At 39.8% G+C, this 16,360-nt stretch overlaps 2 protein-coding genes across 4 annotated transcripts in view; one reads left to right on the top strand and one right to left on the bottom strand.

Annotated features, from left to right (window-relative positions):
- The window catches only part of pcgf3 (polycomb group ring finger 3), a 28,500-nt gene extending 21,691 nt beyond the window's left edge, over positions 1-6,809 (bottom strand). Inside the window, exon 1 of one of the 3 annotated variants that reach the window (XM_088294801.1) lies at positions 6,654-6,809. The gene's annotated coding sequence lies outside the window, so the exon portion shown is untranslated. Of the gene's footprint in view, positions 1-6,188; positions 6,304-6,558 lie in introns of those variants that run through there. The other 2 variants (XM_088294802.1, XM_088294803.1) reach the window with 2 other exon arrangements.
- A 1,688-nt stretch (positions 6,810-8,497) lies between these two features.
- On the top strand, positions 8,498-15,828 carry slc49a3 (solute carrier family 49 member 3). The gene is made up of 10 exons (XM_088294008.1): positions 8,498-8,924; positions 10,645-10,803; positions 11,400-11,616; positions 11,698-11,774; positions 11,997-12,134; positions 12,224-12,340; positions 12,501-12,653; positions 12,727-12,884; positions 13,930-14,033; positions 15,446-15,828. Exons 1-10 carry the CDS (start codon positions 8,760-8,762, stop codon positions 15,622-15,624), a joined length of 1,467 nt encoding a protein of 488 aa, XP_088150134.1. The 5' UTR covers positions 8,498-8,759; the 3' UTR covers positions 15,625-15,828.
- The last annotated feature ends 532 nt before the right edge of the window (positions 15,829-16,360 follow it).

Genomic DNA, 16,360 nt, shown 5'->3' on the forward strand with positions numbered 1-16,360 from the left:
CAGCACGCACCAGGCAGAAGCACGTCTGTGATGCGCGTCATGTTAAAGAGTTCCTGAATAAATAACATAAATAAATATACAAGACAGGATGTGTACTTTGCCACATTACGGGCCACCGAAATTAACTTGCACTATTTGCTTTATAAAGAACAGCTTCCCAATCAGCACGCTCCCATTCCTTGAGGCGATCACGACCCACTCCACATTTTGTCATCAGAGACAGCGCGCTAATCATCCCCATTGTGGTGACCATGACAGGCAGATGCTTGTGATAGCGATTTTGTGTTATTGTTTATAACAAGAGGTGTCAAGTAACGAAGTAAAAATACTTGTTACCTTACTTAAGTAAAAATTATGTTAAATTTTCATGCATACCTATTATATAAGTGCCAATGTTCAGTTTTGATCAAGTGTCCCGTCAATATTTAACATTGTGTTAAATTAGAGGATAGCGAAGTCCGGTTCCTGGAGAGACATATCCTGCCTGCTTTTTTTTTTTTTAGATCTCTACCTTCTCAAACACACCTGATTGAAAAGATCAGCAAATAAACATGGTTCGTACACCTTTTACATGGACAAATTCAAGCGCTTTTTAAGGACTTTCATGATCAATTTTCCAGTTTATCCAGTACCCTTCAAAAGGAGAAAACCAGTGTGAATAACCCCTTGGCCTTGTTGTTTGAGGTCACCAAAGATTGTCTGGATAAAAAAAAAAGGGAAAATCTGCTCAAATTCAAGCCTAAAGCCTGCGGCATAGAAAATGAAGCTGTGTTTCTGTAGATTACTCAATGTCATCGGTGTTTGCAAACGTGTCTCCGTTTGTGTTGTTTTATTAAATTTCTTGTTTTCTGACAGCACTCAATGACATCGAACAGACAATAATTAACTTTTTTTGCTTTCAGTGAGGTAGCCAGAAGTAATTTTTTTATTTAAATATTATATATTGAGTCAATTCAAGTATGCCAACCACATAGAGTGACAGGCAAAACAATGAAATGCTCTTCAACTAAATGAATAAAGGTACAGATTTAAGCTGTACATCCATTTTTTGTAAATTGTTTTGCTAAGTGGTGAGCCGTGAATTTTGTTTTTCGCTCATTAAAGTTTTACTAACACTGCTTTAGGCATATGCCGCATGCGACAGCTGTCATTAGATGTTAGTTGAGGTAAGTTCTTAACATTTTAATTTGTCATCGACAAACGCTGGCTTTTTTTCCTTTCATTGCCCATAATAAATGTCCGTAATTAGTATTAGTATAAGTAAGTATTTTGTTGCGTACTTATTCAGATATGAACAGGCTCGCTCTAATTTACCTCTCTCTCTTTTCTTCTGCGCTCATGATATACCAACCAAATAAAGAGAAAATATTCAAGCAACATAAAATAAATATATATGCACAAAAGATATTGCAGCTTGTTAAAAAATACTAAAGAAAAAACAACATAAGTAATCCTCAAATTAATATAGAAAAATGAAAACACCTATTGGCAACTAAATCATGTGTTATACAAGCCCTTCTGAGATCTCAACCGTTTTGCTTATGATGAATTGTTTGCCAAAAGATAGGTGTGATTACAATATTTAAAAAAAAACGGGTGTTTTCTTTGTTGAATTAATAAACATACCACATCCTCTTAGAAAACCGCCAATCCCAAATCAATATTATTTCCATTATTTCTCCCCAATCTCGAGTCGCTCTCCAGGATCTCATTTTGGAAAATCCACTGTCAAATATATGGAATAGAAAGGATATTTTTCATGCTTTGTTTGATATATTCTGTTTAATTATTTTATTTTGACCTCATTTAGCATGTCTTGAAATTACTTCTTTAACTTAAAGTACATCTTCACTCATTTGACTTCAGAATCAGAATGTCCTTTATTGTCATTGGACTCGGTGTACTACTTCAACATTGGGTAGGCCAGGTGATATGGCAAAAATAAATACATAAATACATAAATAAATAAATAAATCACCATCAGGCCACCATTAATGTTGAACCCCCGTGCATTCTCTACATTCGAGTAGGGCTGCCGCAAATGACTATTTTGGTAATTGACTAATCACCAACATTAGTTGCGATTAGTATGTAAACTGCTGTAAGTCGCACCAGCAAGCAGCTGCTCTTTTATAATAACCAGAATTAGTTTACGGCTTGAATTATTTATTAATAACATAGAACATTCAACTATGATTAAACTTTGCAGCTTGCACCGTGCATTTCTGAGTTGTTTATAAATGATGTTTGTTTTTCTCCACTAGCATGGATAATTTAATAGTGGCTTTTTCAACACAATCAATGCAACAGAGAAAGAAATCTTTAAATATTAGAAGGATCGTATTTTCTAGTTTTTGTTAGCACTAGAACGTAATATATTGCAACAAACTTAATTGTTTTATTGTTATGTGTGGCCATTTAGGGCTTGTGGCAAATATGTCATTCTCGGGTACTTTGATTAATGGTATTCCACAGTTCATGATTGCATCACAACGTACGCGAGAGCGAGAGAGAGATAGGGGGGAGAGAGCGAGTGAGAGACAGAGGACAGAGAGAGGGCGAGAGAGACAGAGAGAGACACAGAGAGAGAGAAAGAGACAGAGAGACACAGAGAGAGAGACACAGAGAGAGAGACAGAGAGAGAGAGAGCCCTAACTGGATCACATATAGCGTGTGGAGAATTCAAATATTTGCACTTGGAGCAGAATGAAATCTTATAACGCTATTGCATTTACTGGCCCTTTAACTAAGAGTTTAACTGGGAGCACACGAGCGAGCAATAGAGAGCAAGCGAGACTCCAAATGGACAAAAACAGCATGTATGAAGAAGCAATTAAGAGTCGAAATAAGCATCTTAAGTTGGGTTTAATTTGAGCAAAAGGATGAAGTGAGAGAGAACACTCCTGTCTGAAAAAGGTTGGGATCCCTCTGTAACTATAGCTGAGTTCGCTGTTGTTTTGGGGGTAAAAAGCTTCTTTCTGTGTTTATAATATAGATAATAACCCATTTGAGAACTTGAGGACCGGTGGCTATTCGTCCAAAGCAGCTATTGTACGTACAAATCCGTTTTTCTGGCTACATTTTGCTATTGTGTCGTTTAATCAGGTGTGTTTTATAGTCCTGAAATTACGCTAAGTGGATATGAATAGGAAATCAGTCAGCTAATGTTTATAAATTATGAACCATCTTCCGTTAGCCTCTTGTCATGCTCGGATTCTTGAAATATAATGGACGGAAGTGCTTTAAAAGGACGCAGGACGTACAGGGACGTAGGACAATTATTTTACGAATAAGGACAGAGGGACGATGACGGAAGGGTGCCCAGGTAGCGGACACAGGACGGATGGGGAAAATAAGGTAAAGTGCTCTCTGAAAATTAATATGACATACAGAATGGCAAAACTGAGACTCAAACGCCGACTGTCAAAAATAGTGATGTGCATTGGGAGCTGTTCATTTGAAAGAGCCCGCACATGATTGCCAGTTACTAATTGTCAATTAGTCACTGACTGTACGAGCCAAGTCAGAAGACAACGCTAGAATGGAACAGTGAAGAAAATGTTAGACAGCAAAAAAAGGTGTTATATCTGGACACACTGCTCAATGCAGCAATAATTTCCTCATTGCCTCACTGACCTGCACAAAAGTCATCTGCTAAACAGTGTCAATGTGCCAGATTTAGAATGGCTTTTTTTTGGGATGCACAAAGAGGCCAGATAGTTGTTAATTCAATAGCCTTATTTTACTGTTAGCATTGTTTTTTAGTATTAACATTTATTTGTTTCAACACTGAGGCACAATTACCATAAAAAACTACTCTCATTGCTAACATATAGAATTGTCATGCAAGTTAAGTAGTAAAGCCACTTAGCTCAAATTTGGTGCGGACAAGTGATTACACACAACTTTTACAATTTGTCAGCCAAACATTTTTAGTCCATACACACAATCACATTTTGGGAGACTTCCGAGGAGTTGTTTTGTCAGCATTATTTCAAGCATTCGCCTTCCAAAGCGACCAATGCCATTGTGTCTTTGACTTTGTTTGACAGTCGGCAACCACTGCTGTTAATAATGAAACATCTTAACTGTTGTACAAGTGTAAAAAAGTAGTTGTATTTTTGCTTGGTGGTTTTTAGCATAAGACTTCTAAGATTCCACTTGCTTTACATAACTTTAATTATGAGTCACGGAAAAAGCCAAACGTTGTTAAACAATTTGTCCCATTTTTGTTGTTGTTTTCTGTGTTCTAAATTAACATCCACCAACCCACCAAATACAGGTTAAAATTCATTTTGGAGAGGCTCGATGAAAACCTCCTTGCCAGTTTGGCAGGTGATGCATGATGCAATACTTTCGGTCTGATGTACTCTATGCTAGAGCTCCACAATATATCCTAAAAGTATCAATATCGCAATATTATATATATATATATATATATATATATATATAATATTAGAATAGAATAGAATAGAACAATAAAGGGATTTCTATTCTATTCTATTCTAATATTGATCCATACAATATGCAAACTGCAAACTTAATTGCCCATTGCCATCTAATAGTTGAACATTATCTAAAGGAATTATAATTAATTAGCTAAGAATACATTGAGCTTGCTTATTTTGCTAAATGAAAAAAAGAAAAATGTAATTTCTTTAGGTACATGCTGGAATACCACAATAATATCGATATTGCTATATTCAACAACCATATTGGATGTTTTTTCAGTATAGTGCTGCCCTTCAGCCTTACTCGACGCCAGGGGTGGCCATTACATCGAACGCCAAGGGAGTGTTAATTGAGCCCAACGCTTTAGCTAATTCACAAGCCTTCCTAGTAATATGCATATACAGTCGCTGCATGTCAACGGCAGTGAGGCAACTCTTTCACTGCAAGGGGCGTGCATATTCCTCAACTGGAATCCAAACTGGACATATCTATTGTCAAGTATGTTTTCTAACAGGTAGGAGTGGAAGAGGTTCTTGTCTAACTTGTCTGTGAAGTTGAGGTTTATAGCTATATTATACAACAATAGATCCATGTAGATGGCGACGTTGCATCACTTAGCATTTTATATGAGCACAGCTTTGGAGAAAATAATAAAGATTAAGGACAGAATCTCAGCTTGTCACATTGATTATGAGGGAGGTAAATGCCAACATGTTGGACGTAGGGCAAGTTTAAGCATCCCACACACAGACTTTGTATAAGTATTGTAGAAATATAGGCTGTTTTGCGGTGGGCAGTACAAAATGCAAATATGTGTCACAATTGCAACAAAAGATGCCACGGTTCACGGTTGGAGTGAATGTCAAACGCTATATAAGATACATACACTCACATACATCAAAGTCCTTGTTTTGTGACAAGCTCGATTTCTCCACTTTTTGGTGACACAAACTCTCTTCCGATTGGTGATTACTAAAGAACAGAAAAAGCTAGAAACAAACTTTTCTGGCCAAAGACGAGAGTTTACTCTTTGGCAGGTTCAGTAATTCTTGTGTCACCAAACAAATTATTATATGGTTTTTAAAAGATCAAAATGTTCTAAAATGGCAGGCGATATGGGTTTACTCTGCTGATAGTGAATGAGTTTGAGAATGGTAAAGAAAGACAAGACTCATACGTCGTTATAGTGGCCGACTGTCAAAACATATCAAGGCTAATGCTAAAAACAATGCTAACATCAAAATATCCCTTTTAGATTAGCTACAGGTGGCTTTTACTTTGATGACACCGTCAAAGTTAAAACCAAACTGCCTCATTACGGCTGCTAACTTGTTTTAACAGTTGAAGTGGACTCCTGTAACAGTGCACTGTCAGCAAATTGTGATTTGCTCTACAAAACGAATTGTTTTTACCACAAGTACTCACTTAAGACCAAACAAGGTGGCGAAATGAAAACTCCACAAGTTTTGTTTTTTTTTTGCAAGCCTTTTGTGCCCCGCACATGCACACACGTCAACTTCGCACGGTTAACATCACAAAGCCTTTAAACCCGACAACACCAAAAAACTGCAGACTTGTTGGCTGCTGTATGCGGTGCTCCCCCATGCACAGTCATGTCAGTCTACACAACAGCAGCACACCCATGGAAAAACAACACAAAAAAGACAAAAAAAGAGAGGTGGGGGGGTGCAAAGAACACCCCCCCCCCCAGCCCTCCCATGACGTTTAATCCAAACCTCATGTAGAAACTCCCCACAACTTCCCTGACGGGCCTCCAGGCAGAGGAGCGAGAGAACAAGACTAGACACACTGGCCAGACGAGCTTGAGATTCGGGGAGGACCACCGCGTGCATCCCGGCCGAGCTCCGAGTCTGTCTGTCTGCTTGCCTGCCTGCCTGCCTGCCTGCCTTCACCCCCACTCCTCCTTGCTTCAAAGCCGGCGTGCCACTGCAGGGCCTCGCGCTACCATACACCCCAAACACACACTCCCTCACACACATTGTCACACATTCACGCATCACGTACGGATAGCATGCTTGGTAGCAGCCAGTGGAATGCCATGCTAAAAACGAGGAGGTGGAGGAGGAAGGAGAGGAGGGTACAAACCGGCACCCGAAACCGGCCACCGAGGCCGGGTTGGAGGGACGAAGGGAACATGGGGATCGGTGACGGCGACGACGGGTACCCGAGTGCCAACTGACCTGGTAGAGGAGCGCCGAGGTCGGCTGGATAGGGGTTCGGATCCAAGTGAAATACACTCGCAGTACAACAAAGAGGCGAAAATGACCGAGCGGCCGCGGAACAGGCCGAAGCAAAGCGCTCCCGGAGCAGCGCGGCGCATGCGCACTGCAATGGAGGTGGGAAGCGCGCGCGAGAGAGAGAGAGAGATACATACATATAAATATAGGTGAATACGCACACACTATACCATTAGCATTACATAGCCAAAGAGTGCAGGCCATTGTCAACACTTTTGATTGGTCAATAACATGCAAACACAACCCCCAAGTATGTGGAGTGGGATTAGATATAGGTTACTCGAAAAACATAAAGTCTCCAAAATGTAATTTAGGACGTTTTGGCCCAACGGCATCGATATATAAGTTTTTATAAGTTCAGGGTTTAACCCGTCTACCACCCGAAAACAGCTGCGATAGGCTCCAGAGCTATTTTTCTGTTATATATGTCCATCTATGTCTATCTTTATCTACAGCAGCCGCTTTATGTATTGTAGATGAATCTGTGTATTCTAGATCTAGCTTTCTATGTAGATCGCTCAAAATATTTGAGTCTTCATCGCTGTTCTTTGAATTACTTTCACTTCCTCTAAAGTCAAAGTGGAGGATGGAGCCTTCATTAAAATGAAGACCTATTTCTCTGTCATTTCTATCATGTACTTTGAAGAAATTCATAGATCAGTTTAAGTTTTTTTTTTCCATCATCTACGGTCTATAATGTCAAAAGATTCAGAGAATCTGGAGAAATCCTTGCACATAAACGGCAAGACCTTTAACCCCTCAAGCGTCTGCAATAAAAAAATTTATCAGTTAACACAGTTTGTCACTACATAAAGAAATGCAAGTTAAAACTCAACCATTCAAAACGAAAGCTGTCAACAACACGCAGACATGCTGCAGGTATCTCTGGGCCCAAACTCATATAGGATGGATTGACATGGAGTGTAGAAGTGAGCTTAGTTCTGATGACTCCACATTTCAAATTGTTATGGAAATCAGGAGCTTCATGTCCTCCAGGTCAAATAGAAAAAGGACCATTTGGATAGTTATTAGTACAAAGTTCAAAAGCCTGTATCGTGATGCTATGGGCTTGTTTATTAGTGTCCATGAGATTAGTAACTGAAGGCAACATTAATGCTAAAAGGTATGTACAAGATTTGGAGAAACATATTGTATGAGCCATCCAAGCAATATATTTTTCAGGGCTGCTCATTTCGGCAAAACGACGCCAAGCCACATTTTGCATGTGTTACAATAGCATGCCTATGTAGTGAGTGCAAATATTAGATGGATCTGCCCGCAGTACATACCTGTTTACCATTGAAAGTATGTGGTGTATTATGACCCGCCACCCCGGGCTGTTCAACTGAAGTTGTACATCAAGTAGGAATGGGAGCGCGTTCTATGTACTTAATCTCATGTCTAGAACAAGTCGAGTGCAAAGCATGAACTAACTGTGCGCATAGGTGACGTTTCCTTTCATTTGATATTCTCACACCCTAAACTTCTAAACAACCTAAAAGAGGCTTGCACATTGCACCTGTACAAAAATCTAAATGTGCCAGATTTTTTTAGTTTGACATTCAAGTGCACGTGGGCTGTCATCAGTTCACAACTTACTGAGGCTGTTAAAAGGAAAGGTCAAGTAACACAGTGGAAAACAGTTTCAGCTGTCAACTTTAAAATGAGGGATTATTTTTAAAGACAAAAAGGTTGATTAGTATGAAAGAGAAAGAGAGAGAGAGAGAGAGAAAGAAATATAGAAAGAAAGCGAGAGAGAGTTTATCGTGATTTCTGATCCCAGTTGAGCGGTGCCACATCGTTTCGCAATAGGAGATCTTTGTTACGGTCAATCCATTGACTAGAACAAGTGATGTTTATTTGAAGGCGTTTATCTTCTTCGAGGGGTCCGAAGTTGCCTGTTGTGTTGACAAAACTAGCATTTAATTGTGGACTTTGTCCTTCACACCCATTGTGTCTTTTTTGAAGCACTGCAAAAGAAAGAAAGCAAAGTTGACTAACAATGACGCGTGTGTGTTAGCTTGTTAGGCGGCCAGCCGGGCGTCGACGATGGAAAGCGGCGAGGAAGACAAACTGCTTGACTTCTCCTCTGCGTCGCCGTCGCCGGCTTCTCCTCCGAACGACGACCTGAAGAAGCTGCTTCGTTTTAAAGCGTACAAGAGGAGGTGGTTCGTCCTCCTGGTGCTGTGCTTGCTGAACTGCTCTAATGCCACTGTGAGTTAAAACAAGTAACTCTCAGATGAGATAATGCTGTCCTGAACACACACTTTTGTTTGTAAAATGATACCGATTACATCTTCTACGATTACGGTTCCGTAGTCAACTTGTAATGAAGCATTCATGCAAATAAAGTTACAGAATAATGCGTAGCATAGGTGTACACCACGATAAATTCGTAATAACAGTTTATTTATTTATGTATTTATGATCTTGAAACTATTCCGCCCGGGGGAGCATTATCCATTTAATATATTCATATGTATTAATATGCAGTGTAAGTTAACTTCCTTTTTGTGGTCATGTGATCTCCTGTCTCATGAGTCAGCTAACACAACCAGTTTCCTGCATGTTCTGCTGCAGAGGTCAAATAGACCCGTTGAAAAAGTTAGGAAAACTCAATAACACATTGTTTTAAAATGTGGGGAAAGCATTTGCTGATAGCCTTTTTTTAAATCATATTTTTTTAAATAGCTGTATTTTACAATTTACCTATAACAGCATAGTTATCTGTATGCCGCAGTTATGATGGGTATCAGATTGGCCTTTTAAAAGTGTAAAACTAGATTTTGTTCAAAATCTTCTGCTTGTGGCCTTGTTTATTTCTTTTTGTAATATGTGTATACTTATAATACTTTACATTTGAATCAATGTTTCTCAACCTTTATTGCGCTGAGGCACGTTTCACATTAGAAAAAAAAAATCAAGGCACACCACTTATAAGCAAAATAATTTACAAAAAGTAGACATACAGGTTAATTGTGTACCTTAAGTCATTTCGCTGCTTTGCATGTTAGTACATGTGTTTGGCATACATAAATTGACACAGAGAAAAGTCAAAGAAAATAATCATTTTTTGTCAAAATAATTGACAGGTTAATTTTCTACGGCGTACCTGATGATTTATCACTAATGTGCCACAGCCACTGTTTGAGAATCACTGATGTACATGATGGCAGCATATATATAGCTGGCAACCAGCTCACAGAGCACCCAAGCAAAAAAAATTGTTCCCTCGCCCACCTGGCCGGTATGTCCTTCAAGCTTGGGTTATGTGCTGGATCTTAGCGGTTCCCAGTACTCCACGTGTCCATTTTGTCAGTGGTAATCTGAGAGTCAAGATATTGTTGTTGTACTCAACCACCTTTGGAGGTGTCTTCCATCTTAATTCTAGGACTTCTAATCCATATTTGGTACAGATGTTCCGGTCCATTATTCTTGCTACCTTGTTATGCAGCTCCATATATGCCCTGCAAGCTAGCATCTTGCCTTCCTGCTCTGATATGCTGCATCGTCTCTGGGACTTCTTTGCACAGCCTACAGCTTGTCAAGTCTGTTCCTTTTCCTGGTCGTCCTAGCCGCTAAAAAAAGATGGTTACTTACTTTTTGGTCCCACAGACTGCAACCAAATTGTCCCGTATTGTTTTTATTCCACCATCCTTCTGTGTGTTTGTGAGTGTGTTTTTCTTTTTAACTTTGGCTGTGTCTGCCTGCGCTGCGCCTGTGTCTGACGTAGTAAGTACAAGTATTACGTTCTCTACGTTTCCCCTCTAACTAAATTTTTTTAAATTGTAGAATCGATTACATAATGTAGAAAAGATTTAATTACATTTATGGTACAATTTTTCCATGCAGTTCAGGGGTTCTACTCGTTAGCAATGTTATGCTAAGTGAGTAAGTAATCTTCATTGACCATCGTTGCCATTTTTTTTCCCAGCTATGGCTGACCTTTGCACCAGTGGCGGACCAGTCTGCCCAGTACCTTCATGCTACCTTGACGGACATCAACTGGCTGTCAGTGGTATACATGGTGGTGTCTATTCCGCTCAGCCTCGGCACCACCTGGATGCTGGACACGGTCGGACTGCGTGTCACGGTAATGCAACTGGCGTGAATATTTGTTGGATGCTGTTCCACATACTGTAATTTTAACAAATGAAAAAGATGGAATGACGGCTGTGCTCCTGTTTTGGTATTGTGACCATTGTGGATTATTGTGATGATGATTATGACCACTTACATTTTGATGACGGTCATTCACAATTTTTGTTCAATAAGTGGTGGAATGTTGCCACTCTTACGAGGCATATATGGACAAGCAACCCTACCATGCAGGCTAACTTCATTTTCAGCCATAGTGCTGTTTATAATTATGCAATGTTTATATTTTTGTATGCATCTGAATCAAAGACAGGGAACATTTTCTCAAGTATCTATTAAAACACAAGTATGTGAGATTATCTTTGTTTTCCTAAACATGTATGTTAGTGTTATCTGAGGGCACACGTTAGTTTCCTTGAAAACTCATGTTTAGAAAAATGCATGTTAGCCATGAGAAATTCCCTCTTGAAGCAACCCAACATACTAGTTTTTGTAAATGACAATTTAGTTTTGTGGTTCCTGGTTTTCAATTAACGTGACATGTATTAAAAATCAAAGACAGAAAGTCAGCAGTATTTTGTCTGTACTCAGCTCATCCTGGGCTCGTGGTTGAACATGCTTGGCGGCATCATCCGTATCATGAGTGGTCCGCCGGGCGTTCTCTTCCGTATCAACTACTCGACGGTGATGCTGGGCCAGACTCTGGCGGCGTTGGCGCAGCCGCTCATCATCTTCACACCCACCAAGATGGCGGCGCTCTGGTTTCCGGACCACCAGCGGGCCACGGCCAACATGATGGCCTCCATGGGTGAGCTTTTTTGTGCGCCTCATGCTCCCCTTTTTTTTTTTTTTTACAGTGAGCTCAACCCAAGAGTATTTGTCTTCGCAGCCAACCCGCTGGGCATCTTGGTGGCCAACTTGGTATCGCCTGCCGTCGCGTACACATCAGATCAAATCCCCACACTGGTGAGTTTCTTGCATGTACAGATACTTGCACACACATACATTATAAATACAGGAACACGCTTATATACACAATTTCCTACAGACATACATACTTAAACACACTTGCTGTACACAAAGACACAATTAAATACTGTACTTGGATTTATGCATACATGCGCATTTATACATACACAAACGCACGCACACACACTTATATTCATGGCTTTGCCTTGCTTCCTCCAGATGTTAGCCTACTCTGTTCCCCCCTGTGTTGCCTGTTTTCTGGCAACGGTGGGCATACGTAGCAGTGCCCCTCCCACGCCGCCATCGGCCAGTGCAGAATTTTCTACCTCTGAATCCTTCGTGCAAGGCGTCAAACTGGTAGGGACGTGCCTCTGCGTGCTTTTGGTTCTGTCAGAGACAATTTGGTGTTGGACAAAACTAAATTCCAAGTGTTTTGTGTCGTGCAGCTGCTGAAGAATCGAGCGTATCTGGTGCTGCTGGTGTGCTTCGGTTCTGGCATTGGCGTGTTCACATGCTTCTCCACGCTGCTGGACCAGATCTTGTGCGTGCAGGGCTACACAAATGTGAGTCTCCTCTCTTTGGTAATCTGAAAAGTACTTGCACATGTAGACAAGTATGTGTACTTTTTGTAAACAAAGTAAACGTAGAGTCTGCCTCGAACTTCAGTTCTAATATCGGGGACTTAATTCTAACTCGAGTCAAATCATGTGACTCTGCCTGTAGGACTTTGCCGGCCTGTGCGCCGCCCTCTTTATCGTGTTTGGCATTGTGGGCGCCGCCTTACTTGGGCTTTACGTGGACAAAACCAAACAGTTCACAGAGGCCGTCAAGATCAACATGGCCATGTCTGCCTTGGCGGGTATCGCCTTCTCTGTGGTGAGCACACGGCGCCCATCTTCCAAGTTTACGTGGCCGCTTTACACAGTCTGAACACTTGACTCCTCCTCAGGTGTGTCTGATGCAGCAACAGAGCATCGCCGTGGCCACAGTGTGCTCGCTCTTCGGCTTCTTCGGGTTCTCCATTTACCCCGTTGTCATGGAGTTGTCCGTGGAATGTTCCTACCCGGTGGGAGAGGCCACTTCGGCGGGACTCATCTTCATTTCAGGGTACCAAATCAAAACCCAATGAGCCTTCCGATCCAAACTTTGGAATTGCTCTAAAAATACTCTTTATACATTTCTCCCAGGGTTAATATATTGGGCCGTTTTGACTGTTAAAGCCCCCAAATGTCGGCTTTCAAACAAAATTGCCAACTTCGTGTTTATTTTGCGGCGGTTAGGTGGGAATCCATCCTGGAGTTAAGGACCTTTAAAGGCCATAAATATTAAGTGTATGCAAATTGTTTTGGAGGATGGTAAAGCCCTCTCAAATTTGATTCAGTTACTAGAATAATAATAGCACCAATAATACTGGTCAATATTTTTTTTAATCAGGGATTCAAGTAAACCTTTCTGGAGGATTTCTTTTTTTTTTTTTTGTTGCACTGATTCAAAATCTGCCCTGTTTTTTTTCATCAGGTATTGATTATTATCATAATAATAATCATAATATAATATGTCATATACTAATATATTGATTCATATTTTTAAATTAAGGGTTTGGTTCTGCAACAGGTGGATTACGATGCGTGATAAAATCTGTGTTGCGCAAGCTTTTTAAGGTAAAACTTCAAAGCAAAATGAAATAACTCAAAAACCCAAATTTGATGGCTCTTGAATATGTACCCGAAGTCACCTGTAAATTTTTGATAGCCCTCACTAAGGTTTGATTTGTTGATTTAATTAATATATACACTTATTACAAGATAAAAATAAAAAAGAAGTGTGGTTTGTATGTTCAACGGTTTTAGAGTACAAAAACATATCTAGTCCTACCTCTTATTCTCTATATATTACTCCTATCAAATTATTACTCTAGTTGGTAAGGTATAAATATATTTTTGAACACAGCAAGTGATTCACACCTTTTCAATTCATTTTCACAATTATTCTAAAAAAGTAACACCTTTATGTTCTTTCTTATCTTTATTTTTATAAGTCAGATATGCCCCTTAAATTATAGCTGCAACTCTGTGAATAATTGAAATAAAACAATTTGGGGTTCTTGCATTGTCTGAGATAAAGTTGCTTGATGTCTTCTTCAACTTTGTAGACAAATCCTGTCCATCGTCTACATCGTCCTCCTGCAGTCTTTGGCCATTCCTGTTGCTGAGTCATCACGCTCGACGTGCGGGCTCGCCCCTCACAGCTGGAAGGGTAACAAATTGGGGGCATATTGGCGGGGGATGACATAGGGCTGGGCGATATGGCTGAAAAGTACATTGTTTTTGATTTGTTGTTTTTTTTTTGACTATTGAAGCCATGGAAAACAAGGTTGGGTTTAGGTAATTTTGTCTTAAGATGTTGTCACTATCCTGTGAATTTTTCAAAAATTTTCAAGATTTTATTTTTATGTTAATAGTGTTTCTGCATTATAGACTCTCCATTAATGTGAAAATTAAAAAAAAAAAAAAAAAGACAAAATTGGACGTGTTTTTTTCACAGGATAGCAACAATATAAAACTGGATATTAATACATCAACAACTATGAAAAAGTCAAACTGGTGGATATAAAGATTAAATGAACCCCTTTTAAAACAATGGGCTTTGTTGGGCTGGGTCATACCGCTGAAGAATGTTTCACAATAGAAGTATTTCAGAACAGTCAATGTTGATAATTATTGATTTATTTTTATACCTTCAACAGTTTTGTGTACATTGTAATGTCGTGTAATGTGAACTGTCCACCGTTATTTGCTATCCCAAAACAATATTAATACGCCGACATTCGCCTTCATTCAATGTTCATACAATGTATGTACAGTGAACTAATATAGTCTCATGTGGTACATGCATAAGCGTTGACCAACCACTTTAGGACGACTTTATCTTTTTAGCTGACTCATTATTGCTGCAGTCCATTCGTATTTTACTTGCCGGATTTTGACTTAAAAGTGCCATGCCGAGGGTCGGACATGTCTAACACTGGTGCTAGTATATCAGAAACAGGGAACGTCTGTACTTGTAAACGTCTCCATCCGCAGGTGTTTAATCAGATTAATAGGCATAATAATTATCATATAGTCAAGTAGTCATTTATTTCAATGAAGTTACGCCACTCTCTTGTTCCGTATATTACGCACGCCTGCGCCGTTGGTTTAAAATATTAATTATTATTTTTTTTTTCAAAACAGTCCATTTTAAATGTTGTGGAGTTGGGAACTATACTTCTTTCTCATCATTTCATACACTCATTTGTCACAAATACACAGTATATTTAAAATTTATGTTTGGCTCCAAGTACCACAATGGGGGAATTTTATTTATTTTATTGAATTAAAAATCTGCAACCTGTTGTTCAGGGTGTACCCCGCCTGCTGCCCAAACGTGACCCTTGTGAGGAGAAGCGGTTAATGGCAATAATGGATGGGTGGATGGATAAATGGAAGCTTATTTAGGACAACATACACATCTAAATAGTTAACATTAACAAAATGTTGAAAAAGACATGTTTGATATGACTACAATTCAAATTGAATATTTTTCTAAGTGACATGAATGAGGAAAGTTACATTATTTATTTATTTTCAGTTTGTTGTTTTTTTTTTTTTCTTTGTTTCATCCCTCAGTGTCCATGATGGTACTGGCAGTGCTCACCACCTTCTTCACTTGCGTCTTCATCATCGTCTTCCGCACTCGCTACAGGCGCCTGGAGGCAGAGGACGACGCCACCTATGGGCACGCCAGAGACAAACAATCCAGCAAACCCAGCCATTCCAGCGTGGACACGTCATCCATAACGATATAATAAAAACTTTTTTTCTTTTTAGTAACCACTTTGTGTTTTATGTTGCCTTCCTGATGACGCCCAGAGGTGCGCACTTCAAAGCCACCTTAATGGAAATTATGTTCATTGATTGTGCTGCAATACGATTACGAGTCAAGAAATATTGTAATTGCCTTTGTTCTGTCTATGTTAAATGATATATTTAAATACATAATTGAACGCTGATCCTGTTTGAAATCAAGTGTTGGTGGTGTGTTCATTACCCCGAAAATAATTAATCAAATTTTGATTTATCTAGTTTTGTATGTTCCCGAACAACGTTTTAGATTGATAAAATTAATTACCTTCGAACTAAATTATAAATCAATCAATAAATTATAAAATTATTTTAAAGTGGTTTGGTGCAGGGCGGCACGGTGGTCCGACTGGTTAGCACGAAGGCCTCGCAGAGCTCGTGGGATTGACTCCGGCCTTCCTGTGTGGAGTTTGCAGTTCTCTCCGTGCCTGCGTGGGTTTGCTCCGGGTACTCCGGTTTACTCCTACATTTCAAAAACATGCATGGCAGGCCGATTGCACTCTCTAAATTGCCCCTAGGTGTGAGCGTGAGCGCGGATGGTTGTTCATCTATGTGTGCCCTGCAATTGGCTGGCAACCAGTTCAGTGCTCCCACTTTGGCAGCACAGAACGAGTGATCAAGGTTGCGCTTGCTGAAATGTCTTTTGCAGGTCCAATCAATGACGTCATTGACAGATCGCGT

Source organism: Idiotropiscis lumnitzeri, chromosome 4 (genome assembly GCF_059441095.1).
Source record: "Idiotropiscis lumnitzeri isolate Australia: NSW breed Sydney's pygmy pipehorse chromosome 4, RoL_Ilum_1.0, whole genome shotgun sequence".
In the NCBI taxonomy this organism is placed as follows: domain Eukaryota; kingdom Metazoa; phylum Chordata; class Actinopteri; order Syngnathiformes; family Syngnathidae; genus Idiotropiscis; species Idiotropiscis lumnitzeri.

What these genes read in the sequence shown, in the direction of transcription:
- slc49a3 (XM_088294008.1), top strand. Translation starts at nt 8,760, where the DNA reads ATGGAAAGCGGCGAGGAAGACAAACTGCTTGACTTCTCCTCTGCGTCG. An exon ending in CGGTCGGACTGCGTGTCACG is followed by an intron (nt 10,804 to 11,399) that starts GTAATGCAACTG and finishes GTCTGTACTCAG; the next exon opens with CTCATCCTGGGCTCGTGGTT. An exon ending in CGGGTATCGCCTTCTCTGTG is followed by an intron (nt 12,654 to 12,726) that starts GTGAGCACACGG and finishes ACTCCTCCTCAG; the next exon opens with GTGTGTCTGATGCAGCAACA.